This window comes from Citrus sinensis, chromosome 2 (assembly GCF_022201045.2).
Source record: "Citrus sinensis cultivar Valencia sweet orange chromosome 2, DVS_A1.0, whole genome shotgun sequence".
In the NCBI taxonomy this organism is placed as follows: Eukaryota; Viridiplantae; Streptophyta; class Magnoliopsida; order Sapindales; family Rutaceae; genus Citrus; species Citrus sinensis.
Genome location: NC_068557.1, coordinates 24,189,016 through 24,212,878, shown reverse-complemented (window position 1 = coordinate 24,212,878; position 23,863 = coordinate 24,189,016). Strand labels below are relative to the sequence as shown.

The window sequence follows — 23,863 nt, the reverse complement described above, 5'->3', positions numbered from 1 at the left end:
ATGACCAATTAAAGATTCTTTCTCCACCAACAAAGTGTTGGCTCCACTAGCAATGGAGTCCCCTTAAGTGGTTTGATTAGGTTTGCTCCCCAATTCGAGTCGCAGGGAAGTCGCCTTTGTTGGAAGAACATGTGCCTCCCGGTTCGAGCGGAAACTTTTAGTCTGGGTTGTGGTACGGGTTTAAAGGTGCCTCCCACAGTTGAAGCCCTCTCCAGGATACCTCGTGGTTAAGACAAAAAAAAAAAAAATTCTTTCTCCTAAGAGAAAAGATGCTTTATATTTTTAAATTATTCTTAATTACTTGTAACTAACACTCTAGCACAATTAATGTGTTTAAATAAGAAGGTTTAGTAGTAATCAATGTGTTTAAATTTTTTTTTTTCTTGGGAGATATCAGTTACCTACTGATATCAATTTATACCACTTACTTTTACTATTTTTGTAATACTTAATAATCATTGCACCATGATTTTATAGTATTACCCTTAAATTTATATACACTTCCATTCATATTTATGATAATTAAATAAATCATGTAAATTGAAATTAAAAAAAAAAGTTAAATACTAAAAGTCATAAATATCAGTTTCGGTGTGAATAAAAAAATTAATAATAACATATTTTTTCTTGTACTTTTTGTTATTTTTAAATAATTTCTTATAATAAATATATATTTTATATTCCTAAGATCAAGTATCAAGCAAATAACCCATTTACCCTTCTTTCTCTTTAAAATTTTGGCATTAAGAATTGGATATTATGAAAAAAGTAGGGTAAACAATATATATTAATTTCAGTAGTAGGAAACTGTTAATCTTTCTTTTTTTATTTTCAAAAATGACTTCAAATGTTATAGACACAAATTTCCCATAATAAGAAATTGAAGAAAACAGAAAGAACAAACGAATGAACAACTGATAAGTAGGTTAACTTCAAGAAATCCAAACCTCCCAATAGATAATATTGGTACTTTGAGTATCAACACATCTAAGGATCCATTTGGGATTGAGGTTGGACAAGTTACAATGTTTGGTAAACACTAACTACTGTAGTTTGGAAGCTATATTGATATGGTTTTTCACTTTTATGATGAAAATTCTATTATATCTTTAATAATTTTGTCAAAATTATTATTTAAAATTTATATTTACTACATACTATTAATTTTTGTTTCATAATTACAACTTTTTTCCATAGCAGCTATACCTTAAAACTTAGAGCACCTTAATCACAAATAAAACCTAAATACAACTCATAATTGTCAAATAATATTTTATACTATCATTATTAGCACTGTTGCTATTTTAAATACTACTTACAATTACAGACAAAACTTAAAACTAATGAACATGAGCCACAATCCTAATCTAACGCAAATAACCACAATCCTAATCTAACGCAAATAATTAACTAATTTTAGGTACATGTTAACCAAAAGCAATAGGATAATTACCACCTAAAATAAAATAGTTATCTCATGGAGATCGTTCATAAATTTCTTATAATTAATCTCCTATCGATTCAATTACTATTAAAGTGTTTTTTAAAATAAATGTTAACATGCTTTATTTAAAGATGCTTTCCAGATGAGAGGGAAAGATGCTTTATGTTTTCGGTTTTCACTCGTCCTAAGATGGAGCGTGATCATATCATATTTTCTATCTAAATTTGAAGCTTTCAAATCCTAAATCGGTAATGGCTATCTTAGAGTTGTTCTAAGGTAAAGTATAAATTATAACCACATTCGCAAAGTGATAAATAATTAAAAAAAAATTATACAATCGTATGATTATTGTTGTTGTCATCGTAAATTGTCTATCACTTGCTGGAGAATGTTGAAATGAAGGAAAAATGACAAGAAAGTTATATATTCCATCAACTAGAACATTTTTTTTTTTGGGTGTTAATTCAATTGTGCTTCACTCTTGCCATTGGATCTTGAAAAACAGAAGCTAAATGACAAGCAAATAATTAAATCTACAGTAGCTAGGTTTTTTGTGTTTGTTATTACTATTAACATATTATTATTATTGCTGCAGTTGTTGTTATCTTAAATTATCTGTTGTTTTTTTTTAAGAATCTTAAATTATCTATTACTTGCTAAATATATATCGTTGAAAGTAAAAACAAATGACAAGCAAATATTCCAACAGCTGGCAGTTTAATTTTTTGTTTATTACTACTATTAACATATTATTATTATTATTATTATTATTATTATTATTATTATTATTATTATTGCTGATGTCGTTCTTATCTTAAATGATCTGTTAATTGCTAAATAAAATAAAATCAAATATTGCAACAGCCGGCAGTTTTTGTTGTACTTACTGTTATTATATATTGTTCGATATGTAGGTAGGGAATGCGGATAAAAAATTTGAAACGGATAGATTATTTACACTCTAAAAATTACTTTGAGCACTTTATTTGTGTACACTCATTTATTAAATTAAAAAAAATTAAATTTATCTTGTAAGCTCTTAAAAATAGCAAAAAGAATTCTTATTTAAACCATTTAAATTAATTTACAACATCAGTAAAACTATTCAGCACTCTCAGAAGAAAATTTTAGCGTAACTTACAACAATCGAATTAAGTCAAGTATTAAACGGTCTTTTTAAAATAATTTTACTTAGTAGCTTTAGTTGATTAAAGAATTATCAAATATCAATTTTTACACTCTCAAAATCTTTAAAATCAACAAGTATTTGTGGTGTTCGCGGATTGGACATCAATCTATATCTGATCCACGATTTTGCAGATTATAAATTTTCAATCCATATGTCTACGGATAGGATGCGGATTTGGCCAATCCATATCCAATCCACTATTTGGCGGTTGATTTGCGAATAATTTTTTTTAATCTTGTCCAATCTACGAAGTAATTAAATTAAAAAATCTAATTTATTTAAAAAAATTAAAATTTTTTAATTTTTAATTTTGTCCAATCTACAAAGTAATTTCATTTATTTAAATTAATACATGAAAATTAACTAAATTATGAATTTAAATGTTGAAACTTGAGAGTTTTGATGTAACAGGAAGAAATTAAGAAACTTGAAGAGCTTGAAAAGCTTGGCAACAAGGTAAGAAATTAATCTTAATTACCTCAACTCCTCAAGCGGTGAAGTGACATAGTGATGGCTTGTGCATACAGTGGGGTAGAGCTTTGGTGTTATGTGCCAAAATGTTTTCTTTGGCTTAGAATTTTTTGTTTTGCTTTTAAATTTTTAATGTTTAGGAAGTTATATTTGTTTATTTAATTATTCAAATATTTAATTAATTTTATTTTATATTATTATCGAATAAGATATAATACGGTGTTAAAACACTTTAATTATTTAATTTATTAATAAGTAGCATTGCTACATTTATGAGTTTTACTTTTTATTAAATAAATATATTTTTTTTACAGATTCACGAATTTTTACAGATTTACAGAAGTAAATCCATATCCAATCCACCAACTGCGGATTTTTAAATTTGCAATCCAATCTAATCCACCAATCCATAAATCGGATTTCTACAGATAAGATTTTTGCAGATCACACAGATTGAGTGGATTAGATTTAATTGTGAATACCCCTAACAAGTATGGACTTTCATTGCCCCTCAATAACGATTGAAAAGCAAATCACCATCTCACATAAAAATGAAGAAGACCGAGAAGACGTTGACTGGGTTGATTGGGTTAGTAGGTTTAGAGTGCTTTTATTTTCTTATTTTTAAATCATAGATAAAAAATATGAGAATCTTTGAAATTCTTTCAGTTTATTTTATTTTTTTGAAAAATCTAAGGCTCACATATATTTTGACCTCAAAATAATTTAAAATATCAATTTGTTGCATGTATTTTTTAAGATGTTAGAAATAAAAGTGTTAAGGCTTTTGCTAAGAAAAGTAAATTTTGAATAATGAGTGTGCTATATGAGTATTCAAAATTGTATTGGCACATAAATAAATTGTCCTTAATAGTAAATTTATAATAAATTATTTTATTAAAAAAGAATGTTTAGGTAATTTTTAGAGTGTAAATAGCCTCACTCGTTGAAATATACGGAGGGAGCACGCAATTCACGTGGTTGCTCTAGTGGGACCAACCCCCATCAATCAAAATTCAGTATCCCTCTACTAATTATATATAAAGGCTGAAGGCCAGTGCAGTATTTCAACAGTGCTTATTCTTTCTGTTTACAGTCGGTTACTGAAAATCATTAGGGTTTATAAAAATGTCTCAAAATAGTAATAAGGTGGAAACTGTAGTGGAAGTGAGGGCTCCTGCTGCCAAGTTTCATCAAGTGTTCAGCTGCTGGCCACACAGCCTGGCCAGTATGAGCCCCCAAAGTATTCAGGGCTGCGATTTACTTGAGGGGGAATGGGGGAAGCCTGGCTGTATCATCTGCTGGAGATACTTTCATGGTGAGAATTAATGTTCACATCATGTCACATATTCAATCACTAGCTATATATGACCTTCTAACCATCTAATATGATTACGTAAAAATGAAGAATCATGCAGTAATGAAAATCAAAATAATTAATATGTGTTGTTTCCAATCTAGGCAATCAATGTAAATTGGATTGATTGTCAATCAACATACTCAGTCTCTTACAAATATATCAATCATTAGGATTAATTTATGCTAACTATTTATCTTGTTTTTCATGTTTAATCACTGTACCATTAAGCCCTTTTGGCTTTTTGTAATGATCTATAATTTAACAATTAGAATATTCTTGTCAACTTATATAGTTCCAACCAAGGTTGCTCAATACGTACAATGATGTGATAAGGAAGCTCAATATAATTGCAAAATGATTTATTGTTCTCGTGGAATGAAACACAGATGGGAGCCCTCAAATTGCAAAGGAGATAATAGAAGCGATAGATAATGAAAACTACATAACCAATTACAAAGTGATTGAAGGAAACCTGTTGGAGTTGTACAAGAGCTTCTCTTCGACTGTTAAAGTGACTCCAAAAGAAAACGATGATGGCAGTTTGGTGCACTGGATTTTTGAATACGAGAAGCTGAATGAAGATGTTCCAGATCCCACTGGCAAACTTCAAATGGTAATTGATGTTGCCAAAGATATTGATGCCCTTCTCCTTTCTCAGCAGCCGTAGGCCCAGAGATAATAATCATCAACTCCTCTTTTTAGTTCTTGTTCTAATAAATTGTTGTGGCTTTTGTCTTGGATGTGCGCCTATTTTAATTAATTTGTAAGAAATTAAATTCAGAAAATAATGGTAAAAGCTTTTTTAATTTTCTCTTTTTATTAAGTTTATTAAGTGTGTTTGTAAATAGGGATGGCAAAATCCCCACGGGGACGGGTACTCTTGGGGATTTTCCCTATTCGGGGAGGGTATAAGGATAATTTCATACCCAATTTCTTATTCGGGGAAGGGACGGAGAAATTTTTTTACCCAATTTCTTATTCGGGAAGGGGACGGGGATGAGGTGGAATCCCCATCCCCTACCCATTTCCCTATTTTAATTTTTAATTTAATTTAATTTTTTAAAATTACTAGTAAATAAATAATAAAATGTGAATTATAAAATTATAAGTATTGGTAAAAATAAAAAATACCAAAATATTTATATTATTAAACTTTTAGGCCTAATTAACTAATTAAAGTCCTAAATTTTTATTTAGGACATTAAAAAGACCGGACAGATTCTATTAGCCCAAAACTTTTGTTTTAATTTTAATTTCATTAAATATTTTAAACTTAAATCTATTTTTTATTTATTTTTAGATGTTATAATTGCCCACAGCAAATCACAATTTTAATATCTAATCTAATATAATATTTGCTTTTAATTTGCTTCGACTTAACTATTGTGTTGTAAAGGGAATAATCCACATTTATAAAGTGCCTACGCCACCATTGAAAAGTTAATTTTGAATCTAAATTTGATTTTATTTGTAATAATTTTGTATTAGACTATTAATTTGTTCATGATAGTTTGTATCCCTTGCATGCTGCGTTACTTACTAATTTAATGTATGTGACTTTTGTAATGGATATTAATGTAAGATATATTTCGAACTTTACTTTTATTTGAATTTTTTATTTTAATATGATTAACTCAAAATCGAAAACAAAAAAATGTATTAGTTATTTGGGGATCGGGGACCCTCGGGGATCCCCTGTTATTATTCGGGGAGGGGATGAGGATTCTCTAATTTTGACAGGGATGGAGAGGGGACGGTGACATACGCAAGATATCGGGGATGGGTACGGGGAGATTGGTCCCCTCCCCTCCCCTCCCCATTGCCATCCCTATTTGTAAATTAATTTAAACTGTCGGAATAAAATTACACAAATATTTTGATTTATCACTGAATTTAAATGCTTTTAGTTTTTTTTTTTGGATGATAAACCATAATACTTTATCTTCATAAAATATTATTTTTTTCGCCAGTCTTTTTTATAAGAACAAAGTTATAGTAATAATATTTTTCATTACTTATCATGCTAATGTCATATCACTTGAGACATCTCTATGTAGTTTCAAAATTTATCTGTGAATCCCAAATTATGGTTGGAGCTATTTGTAAAAATTATTACGAAATATAATCTTCTAATAAGGACAATTTAATTTAAGTCAATGTAATATTATTACTCTTCTCACCATTCAATCCAATTATCTTGTCATAAACCTAAAATTTCCTCACGATTAAATCTAGTTAATTATTGAAAACAGAAGATACTTAAGATTTAACAAATTTTTTATAACCCGCCAACTTCACGACTTGAAAAAAATACTTGTTAATTTTTTGGAGAAAAAACCAGCAGCAACATGGGAAAAAAGAAAAGAAAAACAGAACTTAGTAGCATCCTACCATTGATTGAACGTTTCAATTAAAAATATAAATTTGGCTCTAATGAAGGTAACTCTGGAATGAGGACAAGTCTAATAAAGATTATTTCATTTTTCTTTTTTAGACATTTGGTATCATCATTTAACCACAAATTCAATTGTTAATTTTTTTTATTATATAAGATTATTGTTCATATTACAACTCATATTAGAGGGATGTCAACTCCACTCACATTTCAAAAGAGAAAAAATTGCCTTCACTCAATTTTGAAGAAGAAATTAAACTCTCACAATATTATTGTGGGGGTTCAAAAGAGTTGCTCTAATCACGCGGCCAAAGATTAAATAATTGTTATTTTTATTCAGTTTACAAATGACAACGCTCCCCCTTTTATGGGCTTTCAGTGTTTAAGCCTAGAGCCTGGCCCACTGAGAATCCATGAAAAAAGTAAGCATTGATGGACGAACAGAAAAATTGACTTGCTGCATTGTTAAAACTTGAAAATTAAAACCCAACCAATCTTAGTTCACAATATTGTACGAATCTACGGGGTACGGCACATGAGCCAGCCCAGGCCAGCTAGTAATTAACACACATTTTTAGCCATCTCTTCTTCTTCAGCATATCATTTGAATTTTGATCATCAAGATGCCAAGACAGTTATTCTTCAGCTCAACTTAATTTCCGTTAATTAATAACAAACACTTTCATCTAAATCCATATATGTGCTTAAAGTCCAGCCAAAAGAAGTTCAAATTATCAGATCAGCCATGCTCTTTCAGCTTCTAATCTGATGTAATTTCCTCTTTTCATCCTCCCATTATTTATTTTCATCCTCATTACACAAAATACAAAAACGAACAAATCAAGGTTCTTGAGTAGTACCGACAACTTTGTCACAGTTAGATTTTTGGAAATGCAAACGAGGAAGAAGATTTCCACTGTTTTTATTGAATTTAGTTTTTTAGTACAATTACAATAATGGCTATGCTTAATATTTATAGACGTAGCTTACTAGCTTATTCACCAAGCACATCACTAAGCTTTATTTACAACTTTACCTGCATAACAGAATAACAAATTCCAAATCTAATAAACCATTTATTAATAGCTAGCAAACTCATCAACTTACCAACTACTACTTTTGTGAGCCCAGGAAGATCAATTAGCGCCAAGTTGACAACTATCAATGCGATAAAAAATCATAGACAATTTCAGAATTCACGGGCAATGGAAAAAGTAAAATAAAACTACTATTGAAATAACACTCTGCAATTTTTTGGAAAAGAAAACAATAATCATCGAAAATTTAAGTAGCTTTACTACTTAAGGGTGCATAACACTATGCAATTTTTGGAAAGAAAACAATAATCATAAATAAAAAATCAAGCATATTTTACCAACCTCTCTGATAGTATGAGCTAATTACAAGCTTTGCATGGTTGATATATCCTAAATATATGAACTATTTTTCACACCAAGCACAGAGCACATAATTAGGCTATATGATGGACTTTGCAAGCTACTCTTGCCGTAAAGAACAAAAATCCAAATATATAAATGTGAAGGGCTGACAATTAGCAAATACATGCATTTGAAAACCCCATAAAGCATTTCCCATTAGCATATAATAGGCTCCATAAATACATAGCATCACATAAATACAGAGCGTAAATTTGGCTCCATAAATACATAGCATCACATACGTTTTAGGTTGCAAAAATTCCAAATATCTTGATATAGTGACTAAATCCAAATATCATAGAGCAAATTCACCGTGAACATGAAAAGACTGTTCAACATGCTGGGCATCGAATTTTTTCAATACGTATTCACCATTAACATGAATAGACTTAACAAATCAGCAAGAAATTTACCTGATCAACATGCTGGGCATCACCAGGCATACATACTTTCATCTTAAGATGAAAGTGGAGATTGCCACCTCATTCGATAGTTTACTCACATCAGCTACACAAATAGAGTTAAACGATAATTAATATTGGGAAACAAACCAATTCTAAAATCAATGAGAAAAGCATAATATGGGGAAACAGAGCAATGGAATAACACAAAAACACAATAAAAGAATCATCAAATCAAATTTCAATAAAAATTACCTTGATTGATCAAATGGCAGCGAAGGTGGCGATGGTTGGTCAAGTCCGGCGAAAAATGAGAGTGCCAATGAGAAAGGGTTAGCGGTTTGGAGGTGCATAACGGCCGGCAAGGGGAAGCTCCATTGGGGCTCGGAGGTGGCGATAGGACCGATAGTGTTTTGAGAGAGACGACTTTAGATCCAGGTTTTTGTTATATTTCTTTTATTGTGTTCAGTATTTTTTTTAATTATTTGATTAAAATAAAAAAAATATTTTGATTTTAAAAAAACTTATAGCTCGGATTCGGGTTCGGGGCCTGATAAATCTCCAAATCCAAACCCGAAATATATTTAGGGCTTAGATTTATCCCAATTCAGGCCCATTTTTAATTCTAAAGATTTTCAGGAGTCCCGACCCGAATTGATCAGGGCCCCGCAGGGAATGTTGCCAACACTATCAACGGTTAAATCTTCATCATCTCAAAACACACGAGAGAGAATATCATAAGATGATAATGAATTTGATAATTAATTCTCCATACATTTTTTACTATTTTATACCGGAAAAAGCATATTCCAAAAAATAATAATGAACAAGAAAACAGTGAATGAACTTAAAATGCGCACGTATAATATAAGTCATTGGTCAACGGTCAGCGTCAAGACTAACTGTGTCTACTCCAAGTGGCCACGCTGCCACCACATCTATATATCTATATGTAAGAGAGATTGTAAAATCTTTCAAGTTTTTTGGTTTGATATTTTGGACGAAAACGGTTTGCCGTTTATTGAGAAAACGGCTAACCGTTTAAGTCCAGAGAGCATGTTTTCTGTTCTTGGTAAAACAGCGTACCGTTTATGGAGAAAACGGCTAACCGTTTAACTCCAGAGAGCATGTTTTATGGTCTAGAGAAAACGGCTCACCGGTTATTGAGAAAACGGTTAACCGTTTATGTATCGAGAGCAACATATTTGACATTCTGGAATAAAACGGCTCACCGTTTATTGAGAAAATGGTTAACCGTTTATTTCTAGAAAGGCGTCAACTAGAAACAGTTGACAAGCTTAAAAATTTCAAGTGTTAATCGTTGCAAATTTAAACCAAAAGAGTTTTTTGAAGAAGTACCATTTCGAATGGTTGCATTCTTTTGAATTAACATCTTCTTCATAAAGGAAACATATACAATTATATTAATATCAGATTTTGCAGGTTTCATATATGTTTTGGAAATACAATCTTATTTGCTAGAGATTGTATTCAGGATTTGATATATCTTGGGGGTAATTTACCATTAAAACTTTATAACAAACCAAGATTGGTGAGGGCAAATAAAACCTTAAAGGAAAGTGTGCAAACACGTCTCAAATCCTAAGAAAACTTCTTTGTTCTTTGCCTCCATATTCTTATTATTTTCTAACACTATATGCACATAAATCTTATTAGGAACGCTGTTTTGTAAATCATTTATCATATTTGTTCAATGTATCCAAGATTGTAACGAGTTGTTGATCATCATGAACTCATCTAATTACCCAAATCAGAAGTTTGATCATCAGCACGTGGCAATCGGCTTACCAGCAGCTGGTTTTCAGCAGCAACATGGGCATGTGCATCAGCCCACAGTGGGACCTTGGTCCTCAGGACTCTGTGACTGCTGCTCCGACTGCTCAACTTGTAAGTTCCCTTCAAAACTAAAGTGTAATTTACGTACTTTTTTTTTCACTCCGTTAATATACGATTGACGTTCGTGATACTGACACACACTGGTTAGCATTAGTATGTTGTGACTACAAATTAGCTTATGCTGATGAAGAACAGATCGAGGCTGGCTACTGAAAGTTTTTATTAATTAATTTATTTGTTTCTTTGAATTAATTAACAGGTTGCTTGACATATTGGTGTCCCTGCATCACTTTTGGTCGAATTGCTGAGACTGTTGACAAAGGATCTTCTTGTAAGTGATCTGTTCCCAAAATTAACTATACATATAGTTTTTAGTTTTAGTTGATTTTATTAAATTTTAAAGATTTATTAATGTGATTGGTCACAAAATTGGTCTGCTTGCAGCTTGTGGTGTGAACGGCGCACTTTATTTTATAATAGCTTGGCTGACTGGCTGCGCTTGCTTATACTCGTGCGGCTATCGATCTAAAATGAGGCACCAGTACATGTTAAAAGACAGCCCTTGCGGGGATTGCTTGGTTCATTTTTTCTGCGAGTCGTGCGCCTTGTGTCAAGAATATCGCGAGCTCAAATCCCGTGGATTCGACATGGCTCTCGGTAATTAATTTAATTCTCTGATGATGACCCTTTATTAAATTATTAAATCATTGTTTAAATTAGTTTCCTGTCAAAATTTTATTTGGCTGCGTGCAAAAATATCTTACAAAATTTTATACATTTTTTTTAAAAATTTATATACATAGGATGGCATGGAAATTTGGAGAAACAAAATAGGGGATTGGCAATGGCTTCAACGGCTCCGGTGGTGGAAGGTGGCATGACAAGATAAAGTGGATGATCTTCAAATATACAAAATAAATTCATCTACTTAATTTTATACAATTAGTAAATACGTGAAACTTATAATTATATGCTATTACTTAATAATTGAGCTCTTTTAGATCTCACTCTTAACGCTGAGCGTCTGTAGCTTTTTAAGCCATTGAAGTTTTGAGATTTTCTTTTATGCACCTTTTCTCTTCATTTTATTAATTGATAATATAAAACTATTATCTTCCAATTAGCATTGTACCATGTTAATTACGTCGTCAGTCAAGCGTAAAGCCAACTACTTCATCATAAACAAAAGAAGGCAAATGGGTTGGTCCCGCCATAGCAAACGCAACGTGTATTAGGTGATCACATATGGGCTAAATGGCTGTTCCAGGTCTAACCCAATTAAGACTTCGTTGGGTCGACTCTACGCTACGCTATGCCCTACAAAAGTTACAATATAATAATAATTATAAATACGGTAAAAGACAAGCCCCTTGAAACTTTTACAAATAGAACTAGAGGTGGTAAAAATACCCGCCCGGTCCGGACCCGAATCGTACCCGGGTATTGCGGGCCGGGTAATACCCGACCCGAATATGAAGTCGGGTCGGTCTTGGGCATCACTTGATAAACCCGGAACCCGGATTTTATTAAAAAAATTATAAAATATATATTATTTTAAATATTTTATATTTATTTGACTTATTTATTATACATATATAAAGTTTTAAACACTTAAAGTTTATATTTTCATGTCAAATTTTATTGAAATAAATTTAAAACTTATAAAATTACCAAAAAATAAAATATATATACACAAAATATTAAAAAATATAAAATCCGGGTACCCGGATTAAAATCCGGCCCGGACCCGGATTCTGACCGGTTGCATCCGGGCAGGGTCCGGTCATGGCAATACCCGGACCCGGGCCGAGGTTTTGCCATCTCTAAATAGAACCAATACGCCCCCTCGATTTTAGAAACGGACGTATCTACTCGCAATGGAAAAAAGTTTTGGATGCTTTCTTATTAGGGTGTTGTTAAGTTATATTATAATATAACTTATATTAATTCAAAAAGTATAATTAGTGATTTAAAAATAGTTTAGTTGATTTTACTTTTAGATCACTAGTTATAATTTAATAGTTGATGTAAATTATATTATAATGTAACTTAACAAGGTCCTTCTTATTATATGTTTGTTTCAACTAAGTAGTGAATGGTTAAGAAAAAAAATGTTTCAAGAAAATGAAAAACATTGTCGTAACAATAATATGTTAGGCATCTGCTAAGTTATGTTGCAATTGACCCAAAACTAGTCTTCCATTAACTTTTAATTGTTTGACAAGTGACCATCAAGTCATACAAAAAGATTGATTTTAGATTAATATAAGTTATAAATGATGTAACTTGACAAGACTCAAATATATTACATTTATCCCTTTTTTAATGTATAATGTTAAATCAAATAAATTAATATTAAACTATTATTCTAACCTAGTATTTTTTTTAGCAGATATTATACCTAAAACTATTTCAAATAGTTTGGTATAAATCACATCATGGTTAAGAACAAAATAAAAGTGAATCAATTGATCGAATTATTATTCACTCAAATATATAATTTTTTTATCAAATAGATCTACGGTCTTTTTAATTAAAGTCTCTTGAAACAATTCAAGAAAATGTTTGTCTCTTTATTATAAATCTACTGTTATTTATTATTTGAAATCTATTGTCTCACCTCTAACATTAATACTAATCTATAATGATGCAATTTGATATTTGGACTGCTTTTTTTTTTTTAACATCAAGGCAACTTGAATAGTTGAACTGGGGATGTCAATGGAGTGGGGTGGAGGTGGGAAGGCTTACCCCATTCCCTACCTCATTGAAAATTTTGCCTCCATTCTTTACCCCATTCCCCAATAAATTTAGTAGGGTAGGGATAGGGATGGAAAATCCCCTCATAGGGAATGATTTTCTTATCCCCTCCTCATTCCCCATTTACTTGTTTTATAGTAGGTATAGATACATAATTTCAGTAAATTAAAAATTAAAAACTTAAATAAAATTATTACCATATTATAAAGTATCTAATTTATTTTAAAATATCTCTAAAATTTTGAAGCAATATCTTAAAAATGATACGAAAACTGAAAAATGATTCAAGAAAGAAGCACTTTAAAAGAGAAAAGAAATATAATAATGTTTTATCGTTGAATAAGAAGGTTTTCTTTTAGTTATAATCCATTTATATTAGGTAAAAATAAAAAAAATTATTAACCAACATTGTAATTGATAAAATAAAAATTAAAAAAATATTTGTATATAATAAGGATTGGGTGGGGAGTACAAAATCAAACCCCACCCCATTAAGAACTTAGGGATTATTGTTTCCTCATTCCACAAAAAATAATTAAAATTCACCTCCTTTGAGGTGGAGCCCCATAGAGAATTTTACCATCTCTAGAATGAACCTACTCCATGTGGGAAACTTTATGTCACTATGTGAGTGCATGATTGAGATTCATCGTGGCTTTAATATAATTTCCAAGTTGAATTATTCAGGTATGTCGGCCATTGACTTGTAAATCGACTAACCCTATCTTCACTTCAATCATTTAAGATGTATAAATTAATTTCCACATACACACATGGCTCTCAAGTTTCATAATTAATAAACATTTACGCAATTTCTCATATTCTTCCGAATAGTATTTGCTAGTGTAGCAGCTTTCTGATCAACTTAAGGCCATTTGGTATTGAAGTTGGGTAGTTGTACCTTAAAAGTTACAACACTAAAGTGTTTGGTAAATATTAGTTATTATATGTTGGAAGTTAAGTTGATGGAATTAACCACTTTTATGATGAAAAACTTACAATACCTTTATTTTGTCAAATTATTATTTAAAAGTTATGTTTATTGCACACTATTAACTTTTTTTTATAGTTATAGTTTTTTTTCCATTGTAATTGTAGCTTAAAAGTTACAGTACTTCAATACCAAATAGAATCTTATTTGAGTTAATGACATAAATTTATTTTAATAAGTTTTATATTTTTGAGTCCTAAAACCATCTTTGATAAAACCAGATGAGTTCTCATCCTTGCAACAAATAACAACAATCGAGATTCTTATGCTAAATTATCATTACCAAAACCAATTGAAAAATAAGAATTTATAGTCCTTGGTAGGGAAGGCAATGGGTACTACCCGCAGTGAGCTTATCATTACCGAACTAACACCCGCAAAAAGTTTAAATTACCAAACTTATCCACAACCTACTATGAGATTTTAGCTCTTTTTCAAAAAAATTCACCTACTATGAGTTTTAACAATTACCAAACCCACTCCTAACCTGTATTGGGTTTTGCTCATAACCTGTAGCGGTGGTAGTAGCAACAGATTTATTTTAAATCAATGGATTTTACCTGTAACCCTCAGTAGCGACAAATTTCTTTCAAATCATAACACCATATCTTGAATCATAATACTACATTCAAAAAATTAGATTTATCTAAACATTTCTAAAAAAATATACTTTTACTATTGTGTACAAATATACAATTAACTCTTAACTAAAAGTTATGCTTACACTTGAGCTTTTGATTAGATTGATACCTAAGTTTAGGTTGATTTTTAAGAGAAACTAATAAATCTAAGTTAGACTAATTTCAACTAATATGGTTGTTTTTTCATTGGTAGCTACATATGTATCTTTAAAAATTATATGCATACATATTGTGAAGAGGACGACGTGAATCAAGCTAGCTACATCAGTTATGTATTTTTATAATTAATAAGATTATGTTAGGTCTTGAGCAACAAATGACTGTGAACAAATAGTGATTTTCTGGGGGGGGGGGGGGGGGGGGGCTGGTTTTTGCATATTGTTGCCATTCCTAATCCTAGGGTGGGCAAAAAAGTTTGGGTTGGCCCAGCTCTTACACATGAGGGTCTGGATAAGGGTTCAGAAAGAAAGTCTGGACCCTACTATTTTTTAAAAAATAAATTTATAAATTATAATATCATAATTAAATTTGAAAAAATAAGATAAAATAAAAAAGAAAACTTAAATTCTTAATTTATAAGTCAATGATGATTCAAAAAAAGTTAAAATTATAATAATAAAATCTCTCTTATGCATTAATTAATTAAGAGAGTGCTTAAATTAGAGAATTCAATATTAAAAAAATAAATTCCTAAGGTTTTATTTTCTTTATTTATTATTTTATTTTAAAATATTATTTTTAATTTATTTATTATTATAACAACTTGTTGATTATTAAATCGTTTCAAATTTACAATAATTTTAAAAAATTTAAAAAATAAATACAAGCCTAAGCCAGCCCCCATACTTATCTTAAAGTGGGCTTGCGCTGGGCTTTTTCCTTTTGCCATCCCTACTTCCACCCCACCAAAGAGATGGAAGGGCATGCAAACCCAAAATCGGTTTTTATCTCTTCTAACATATAACTTAGGCACAACCAAGTACAATTACATAAAAATCAGTCGGCCAAAATGGTTTCTATTTAATAATGAGGATGATTTTTTTTTTTAATAGAAAGATAATTATTTCTTTAGTTTTTTCGAGAATTAGTGAAGTTATCAAAAATAGTATTCTTGTGATTTTCTAAATTTGACTTATCAGTCATTTTCTCATCTAAATCTTGAGTTTGGTATCAATAATATTCTTTTATACATTTGTTTTGTGTTTAGTTAAAAACTTTTAGTCAAAGATTGTTTCTCTCATTCGTGTTTCTCTTAAATATTAAGTCAAGGTTTTGTGAAAACCTTAAAAGTTTATTTAGAGTTTTTATGCATCCAAAAGTTTTATTATGAAATTTGCATTGAAATGTACCTACAGTGGCAAAGATTTTGTGTTTATTATTACTCTTAAAATATCATTAATTGTTGTTGTTGTTGCCCGTAAATTTTCTGTCACTTGCCGAAGAACGTTGAAATGAAGGAAAAATGACAAGCAAGTTATATATTCCATCAACTAGCGCTTTTTTTTAATTGAGGTGTTAAATCAATTGTGCACCACTCTTGACTTTAGACGTTGAAAAACAGAAGCAAAATGACAAGCAAGTAATTAAATCTACCGTAGCTAGGTTTTTTTTGTGTTTATTATTACTATTAACATATTATTATTGCTGCAGTTGTTGTTATCTTCAATTATTATAATTTTTTTTTAAAGAATCTTAAACCATCTATCACTTGCTAAATGTGGTTGAAAATAAAAACCAATGACAAGCAAATATTCCAACAGCTGGCAGTTTAATTTTGTGTTTACTATTACTATATTAACATATCATTATTATTATTGTTATTGCTGAATGCTGATGTCGTTGTAATCTTTTTTTTTTTTTTTTTTTGAGAGTGATGTCGTTGTTATCTTAAATGTTCTGTTAATTGCTAAATAAAACATAAACAAATATTGCAACAGCTGGCAGTTTTTATATATTGTTCGATATTTAGGTAGGCGAGATTATTATTATTATTATAATGGCACCATCGCAATGGGTGTTTCAAGATCAGGATTAGGTAGGGAATGCGGATAAAAAATTTGAAACGGTAGATTATTTGGACTCTAAAAATTATTCCGAGTACTTTATTATTATGAATATTCATTTATTAAATTTAAAAAATTATGTTTATCTTGTATGCTCTTAAAAATATAAAAAAAATATTCTTATTTAAACATTTGAATTAATTTAAAATATCAACAAAACTACTCAGTACTCTGAGAAGAAAATTTTATGTAACTTACAACAATGGAATTAAGTCAAATTTTAAACAAACTTTTTAAAATAATGTTGCTTATCAGCTTTCGCTAATTAAAGAATGTATCTAATATAAAATTTTACACTATCAAATTCTTTAAAATCAATATGTATGGACTTACATTGCCCCTCGATAACAATTGAAAAAAAAATCACCATCTCACATAAAAATGAAGAAGAACAAGAAGACATTGACTGGGTTGACTTGGTTAGTGGGTTTAGAGTGCTTTTATTTTTTTTGTTTAAATTAAAGATAAAAAATATGAACACCTTTGCAATATTTCAGTTTATTTTATTTTTTTGAAAAATCTAAGGCTCACAGATATTTTATACTCAAAATAATTCTAACTATCAATTTGTAGCATGTACTTTTTAAGATGTTAGAAATAAAAATTTTAAGGTTCTTAACAAGAAAATTAAATTTTAAATAATGAATGCGCTATATGAGTATTTAAAGTTAAATTAGCACATAAATAAATTGTCTTTAATAGTAATTTTATAATAAATTATTTTATTAAAAAATATTTAGGTAATTTTTAGAGTGCAAATAGTCTCACCCAATGAAATATATAGAGCGAGAACTTAATGGATGTGGTTGCTCTAGTGGGACCAACCCCGATCAATCAACAATCAGGAGCCCTCTACTAATTATACATAAAGGCTGAAGGCCAGTGCAGTATTTCATCAGTGCTTATTCTTTCTGTTTGTAGTCGGTTACTGAAAATCATTAGGGTTTATAAAAATGTCTCAAAATGGTAATAAGGTGGAAATTGAAATAGAAGTGAAGGCTCCTGCTGCCAAGTTTCATCAAGTGTTCAGCTGCAAACCACACATCATGGCCAGTATGAGCCCCCAAAGTATTCAGGGCTGCGATTTACTTGAGGGGGAATGGGGGAAGCCTGGCTGTATCATCTGCTGGAGATACTCTCATGGTGAGAATTAATGTTCACATCATGTCACATATTCAACCACTAGCTATATATGCCCTTCTAACCATCCAATATGATTATGTAAAAATGAAGAATCATGCAAGAATGAAAATAAAAATAATATATAAATTAAAATGATTAATATGTGTTGTTTCCAAACTAGGCAATCAATGTAAATTGGATTGATTGTCAATCAACATACTCAATCTCTTACAACTATATTATCATTAGGGTTAAGTTATGCTAATTATTTATCTTGTTTTTCATGTTTAATCAGTGTACCATTAAGCCCTTTTGGCCTTTTGTATTGATCTATAGTTTAATATTTAGAATATTCTTGACAACTTATTACTTATTTAGTTCCAACCAAGGTTTGCTCAATATGTATAATGATGTGATAGGAAAGCTCAATATAATTGCAAAATGATTTATTGTTCTCGTGGAATGAAACACAGATGGGAGCCCTCAAATTGCAAAGGAGATAATAGAAGCGATAGATAATGAAAACTACATAACCAATTACAAAGTGATTGGAGGAAACCTGTTGGAGTTGTACAAGAGCTTCTCTTCGACTGTTAAAGTGACTCCAAAAGAAAACGATGATGGCAGTTTGGTGCACTGGATTTTTGAATATGAGAAGCTGAAAGAAGATGTTCCAGATCCCACTGGCAAACTTCAAATCTTAATTGATGTTGCCAAAGATATTGATGCCCATCTCCTTTCTCAGCAGCCGTAGGCCCAGAGATAATAATCATCAACTCCTCTTTTTTGTTCTTGTTCTAATAAATTGTTGTGGCTTTTGTCTTGGATGTGCGCCTATTTTAATTAATTTGTAAGAAATTAAGTTTAGAAAATAGAAAATATCAACCGTCCACCTGATTTTGTCCATTTTTTTTAAAATATACAAATTTTAATTTTTTTGGCTGCGCTCCACCTAAACTTATAATTTTTTTCACATTTCCACCTCCTTCTGTAAACCGTCAATAAAACTAACGGAATTTTTTCTAAATTACTTTTTAACTCCGAAAATAAAAAATTACATATTTACCCTAAATAAATGCCAAAATATTAGCTTTTTGATGCCAAAATATTAGCTTTGTGAGTGTTGTAGCCGTTGCCGTTTGTGGGTGGAGATAAAAATAAAGAGTATGTGTGTATGTTCTTGTTATAGAGGTGGATGAGAAGTCCTCCCAGTCCAAGACAAGAGAGAGAAGTTAAAAGTTATCCAGTTGTGCTTGTGAAATTGCTTCAGAGAAGTCAGCTTCAGGATCGGTATCTGAATCTGGGTCAGTATCATCAGATCAGTTATCCTTAGACATAACGAAATCATGAATGGCTTTAAAGAGCTCACGGTCAAAATTGGGTGGAAAGCAATCAGTATGAGCTTGAGTTTGGGATTTAGGAAAAGTCCTTGATCGCACAATTATCTTTTTGTACTCATCAATCAATGAATCCCATTTCCTCCGACATTGATTCGCAGTGCGCGGCACATCCAACGCCGTACAAGTTTCAGAAATTATTTTCCATTTTTGATAGCTTGATAAAGCTTTCAAACAATCTGCCTCCACAGCAGCAATCTCGTTCCCAAGAATCAGCGCTTCCTTCGAACTCCAGTCTGGACCCACTTGTGAACGCGTGTGTCGCGTCCTCGAACTGCCGCCTTCCATTGCTTGTGCCTTCAACACAGCAGCAAACACTCATTCAGTTTGCCGCACCTGCATCATCATCAATTCATTATTTAAAAAAAGAAAAAATTAGTAAAGATATAAATCAATCTGATAACATACATAGTCGTGTTGGAATGGAATTGAAAGGAAAGTGAGGTAATCAATTGAATTCATAGATATCAACATCTCCGAAACCGTAGGCGAAAGAGTTGACTCCACTCACCAGTTGCACGAGCGTTTGAAACTGACATCTCTCAAGACATCCGTAACTCTCAAAGCTCTCCCTACTTCAGCGAACACAGTACGTTTTGTTTTGATTTCACCGTCTAGTTCGCGACCCACCTTGATATCTCCGCTTTAGTTTGTGGGTGGTGGACCATCTTGCCGTTTGTTTATTTGCCCTAACCGTTCATCTTGCCGTTTGTTTTCTTTCTCATTTTAAAATTTCATTTTCTCTGTTGTTATTGGGACAAAAATGTAGGAGGATTTGGAGAATATATGCATAATTCAGGGAGGGGCAGTGTCGTAGTTACAGAACAAATTCGAGGCCAATTAAGATTCTGTATATTTTTTGCTGTGCTGGGGGACCACTATGCCTCCTTTTTCTTTTTTCTTTCTTATTATAGATCTTAAACGACGTCATTTTTTAAGCCCAAGTGAAATTATTATTTTATCCTTATGACGTCAGCAACATCTTGACGGTTTGCAAATGGAGGTGGAAATGTGAAAAAAAATATAAGTTTAGGTGTAGCGCAATTAAAAAAATTAGGATTTATGTATTTTTTTAAAAATAGACAAAATCAGGTGGACGGTGGATATTTTCCCTTCAGAAAATGATGGTAAATACTTTTTTTTCCTCTTTTTATTAAGTTTATTACTTGTGTTTGTAAATTTGTTAAAATTGTTGGAATAAAATTACGTCAAATATTTTGATTTATCACTGAATTTCAATTCTTTTAGTTTTTTTTGGATGATAAACCATAATACTTTATCTTAATAAAATATTATTTTTTTCGCCAGTGTTATTTATAAGAACAAATTTATACTAATAATATTTTTTATTACTTATCATGTTAATGTCATGTCACTTAGGATATCTCTATGTAGTTTCAAAATTTATTTGTGAATCTCAAATTAAGGTTGGAGCTATTTGTTCTTTAAAATTTATTTTGAACATGATAATTTTAATTAAAAAATTATTACGGAATATAATCTTCTAATAAAGACAATTTAATTTAAGTTAATGTAATATTATTACTCTTCTCACCATTCAATCCAATTATCCTGCCATAAACCGAAAATTTCCTCAAGATTAAATCTAGTTAATTATTGAAAACAGAAGATACATAAGATTTAACAAATATTTTATAACCGCAAACTTCAAGACTTGAAAAAAATACTTGTTAATTTTTTGGAGAAAAAACCAGAAGCAACACGGGAAAAAAGAAAAGAAAAATAGAATTTAGTAGCATCCTACTATTGATGGAACGTTTCAATTAAAAATATAAATTAGGCTCTAATGAAGGTAACTCTAGAATGAGGACAAGTCTAATAAAGATTATTATTATTTTTTTTAGACATTTTGCATCATCATTTAACCACAAATTCAATTATTTTTTGTTTTTTTTTATTACATGAGAAGAATGTTATTTAGGTTACAACTCATATTAGAAAGATGTCAACTCCACTTATATTTTAAAAGAGAAAAAATTATTTTCACTTAATTTTGAAAAATGAATTGAACCCTCATAATTTTACTATGAGAGTTCGAACCACTACCCTCATAATTGTAAGAGAATGACTCTAACCACTTGACCAAAGACTGAATAATTATTATTTTTATTCGGTTTACAAACGACAACGCTCCCCCTTTTATGGGTTTTCAGTGTTTCAGCCTAAACCCTGGGCCACTGAGAATCCATGATAAAACATAAAAGTAAAGCGTAGACGGACTAACAGAAAAATTGACTGGCTGCACTGTTAAAACTTGATGATTAAAACCCAACCAATCTTGGTTCACAATATTTTATGAATCTACGGGGTACGGCACATGAGCCGGCCCAGGCCAGCTAGTAATTAACACTCATGTATATAGCCATCTCTTCTTCTTCAGCATATCATTTGAATTTTGATCATCAAGACGCCAAGACAGTTATTCTTCATCTTAACTTAATTTCCGTTAATTAATAACAAAACACTTTCATCTAAATCCAAATATGTGAAAAGAATTTCAAATTATCAGATCAGCCATGCTCTTTCAGCTTCTAATCTGATTTAATTTCCTCTTTTCATCCTCCCGTTATTTATTTTCATCCTCGTTACACAAAATACAAAAACGAACAAATCACGGTTCTTGAGTAGTACCGACAACTTTGTCACAAATAGATTTTTAGAAATGCAAATGAGAAGAAGATTTCCACTGTTTTTATTGGATTTAGTTTTTTAGTACAATTACAATAATGGCTATGCTTAGTATTTATAGACGTAGCTTACTAGCTAATTCACTAAGCGCATCACTAAGCTTTATTTGCTAGCTATTAGTAAATGGTTCAAAACAATGAACCATTTACTAATTGCTAGCAAACTCATCACACGGCAGCAGGGGATTCTCTGCTCTGCATAGCAGTTTTGCCAACTGGGATATTCCAGCTCAGTTAGTTTTTTACGTGTAGCTGCCAATGCAATTCCCATGTGTGCAGCTGACTTCGTTGCCAAATGGATTCCAGCTGGCACTCCAATGTGGCTTGATTCAAGTTCAGCTTCGTCAGTGATTTCAGCAGAGACATCCGTACACTTATCTGGTAATTTAGGCAGGGCCCAGGATTTATTCAGGAAAAGATATATATTTTTGCAGATGAAGATGGTGGTAGATTTGGAGGAGGTTCAAGGTGGTGCCGGCAACGAAGGATGGTTTTCGAGCTGGAGTGTATATGTTGCATTTTTAACATAGGATGAAAGGTGGCTGCCCGGTGTGAATTGAGGAGAGGTGTGGATGATTTTAATCAACGGATGATTATGTTCCGGGCGATGCAGTTTTCATGGAAAAGGTGGTATCAGCATCACTAGAGTTATATATATAAACCACTATATGTTTCAGGCTCTCCAAACACTCCACTCCACAGCAAACACCACAGACTTAATTGTTAGCAATAGTTGTGGCGTTTTAAGCAATAATTTCACGACATTGCGGTATTATCAAGTCGGCTATTTCATGATAGGCATCAACGGTTAAATCTTCATCATCTCAAAACACACGAGAAATGATATCATAAGATGATAATAATTCAATAATTAACTCATATGTCAATTAGATAGAGTTTAAATTTCCGGTAGTGATCATGGGTACTTTGATTGATGGTGTGTGTAACTCTCGCTTTATTTTCGAAGGTAGCGGTATCCGCGATTGACAGCATTCAATTGTTCAAGTCTGCTTTCGTGACTGAGTAACACGGAGATCACCTCCTGCAAGTTAAGGTGGTCAGTCCTAGCAGTTATATTAACAACTGCGGATCATATTCAGCTCCAAGACCTAAAAGAATATAGCAGCTGCAAGATTTTTCATGGTGGATACGAAATCACTCATTGACAGATTGTTCTTTTTTGTTGTTTGCAGTTTCATCTTCAGTTGCAAAGCTCTTGCTTTTGAGTGTGAAGCAAAAGTTTTCTCTAAAGCATCCCATACTTCAAAAGAATTCTTACAATGAACAACTGTGCTCAATGCGGGTTCAGTCATTGATGACAGTGACTAGCTAAGCAGTATCTGGTTTTGTCGAACACGCTGAACATAGTCAGGATTCTCATCTGTTTCATAATTCTCCACATCGCCTATTGGCAGGTGTAACTTGAGCTCTAGAGGTTAGAGTCTCCGAGTTATTTCCGCGGATGGTTGGTAAAACTTAGACTTCCATAGCATAAAGTTATTCCTATTTAACTTAATAGGAACAGTGAAGTTGAAGTTTGTTTGGTGAGGTTTAACTTGGCCAGTTTGTGTCATTGGATCAATATGAGGCAATCCGCTCTGACACCAAAACAGAAAAATAAAACA

General features: G+C 31.3%; 4 protein-coding genes and 1 long non-coding RNA gene across 5 annotated transcripts; 3 read left to right on the top strand and 2 right to left on the bottom strand.

Moving 5' to 3' along the window:
- Positions 1-4,179: 4,179 nt before the first annotated feature.
- On the top strand, positions 4,180-5,262 carry LOC102624090 (MLP-like protein 43). The gene is made up of 2 exons (XM_006469255.3): positions 4,180-4,422; positions 4,851-5,262. Exons 1-2 carry the CDS (start codon positions 4,233-4,235, stop codon positions 5,129-5,131), a joined length of 471 nt encoding a protein of 156 aa, XP_006469318.1. The 5' UTR covers positions 4,180-4,232; the 3' UTR covers positions 5,132-5,262.
- Positions 5,263-7,759: 2,497 nt separating this feature from the next.
- On the bottom strand, positions 7,760-9,164 carry LOC102620964 (uncharacterized). The gene is made up of 3 exons (XR_369580.4): positions 8,955-9,164; positions 8,712-8,805; positions 7,760-8,017 (listed from the first exon to the last, which is right to left on the bottom strand). It is a non-coding gene; the product is annotated as an uncharacterized LOC102620964 (long non-coding RNA).
- Positions 9,165-10,361: 1,197 nt separating this feature from the next.
- On the top strand, positions 10,362-11,626 carry LOC102621161 (protein PLANT CADMIUM RESISTANCE 2-like). The gene is made up of 4 exons (XM_006469157.4): positions 10,362-10,607; positions 10,816-10,887; positions 11,001-11,213; positions 11,360-11,626. Exons 1-4 carry the CDS (start codon positions 10,448-10,450, stop codon positions 11,443-11,445), a joined length of 531 nt encoding a protein of 176 aa, XP_006469220.1. The 5' UTR covers positions 10,362-10,447; the 3' UTR covers positions 11,446-11,626.
- A 6,248-nt stretch (positions 11,627-17,874) lies between these two features.
- On the top strand, positions 17,875-19,263 carry LOC102624376 (MLP-like protein 43). Its single transcript, XM_006469256.4, has 2 exons — positions 17,875-18,154; positions 18,607-19,263. The coding sequence occupies exons 1-2, from the start codon at positions 17,965-17,967 to the stop codon at positions 18,885-18,887; spliced, it is 471 nt and encodes a 156-aa protein (XP_006469319.1). The 5' UTR covers positions 17,875-17,964; the 3' UTR covers positions 18,888-19,263.
- A 189-nt stretch (positions 19,264-19,452) lies between these two features.
- LOC127900337 (uncharacterized) lies at positions 19,453-19,818 on the bottom strand. The gene has a single exon (XM_052434979.1). The coding sequence runs from the start codon at positions 19,816-19,818 to the stop codon at positions 19,453-19,455; it is 366 nt and encodes a 121-aa protein (XP_052290939.1).
- Between the last annotated feature and the right edge of the window lie 4,045 nt (positions 19,819-23,863).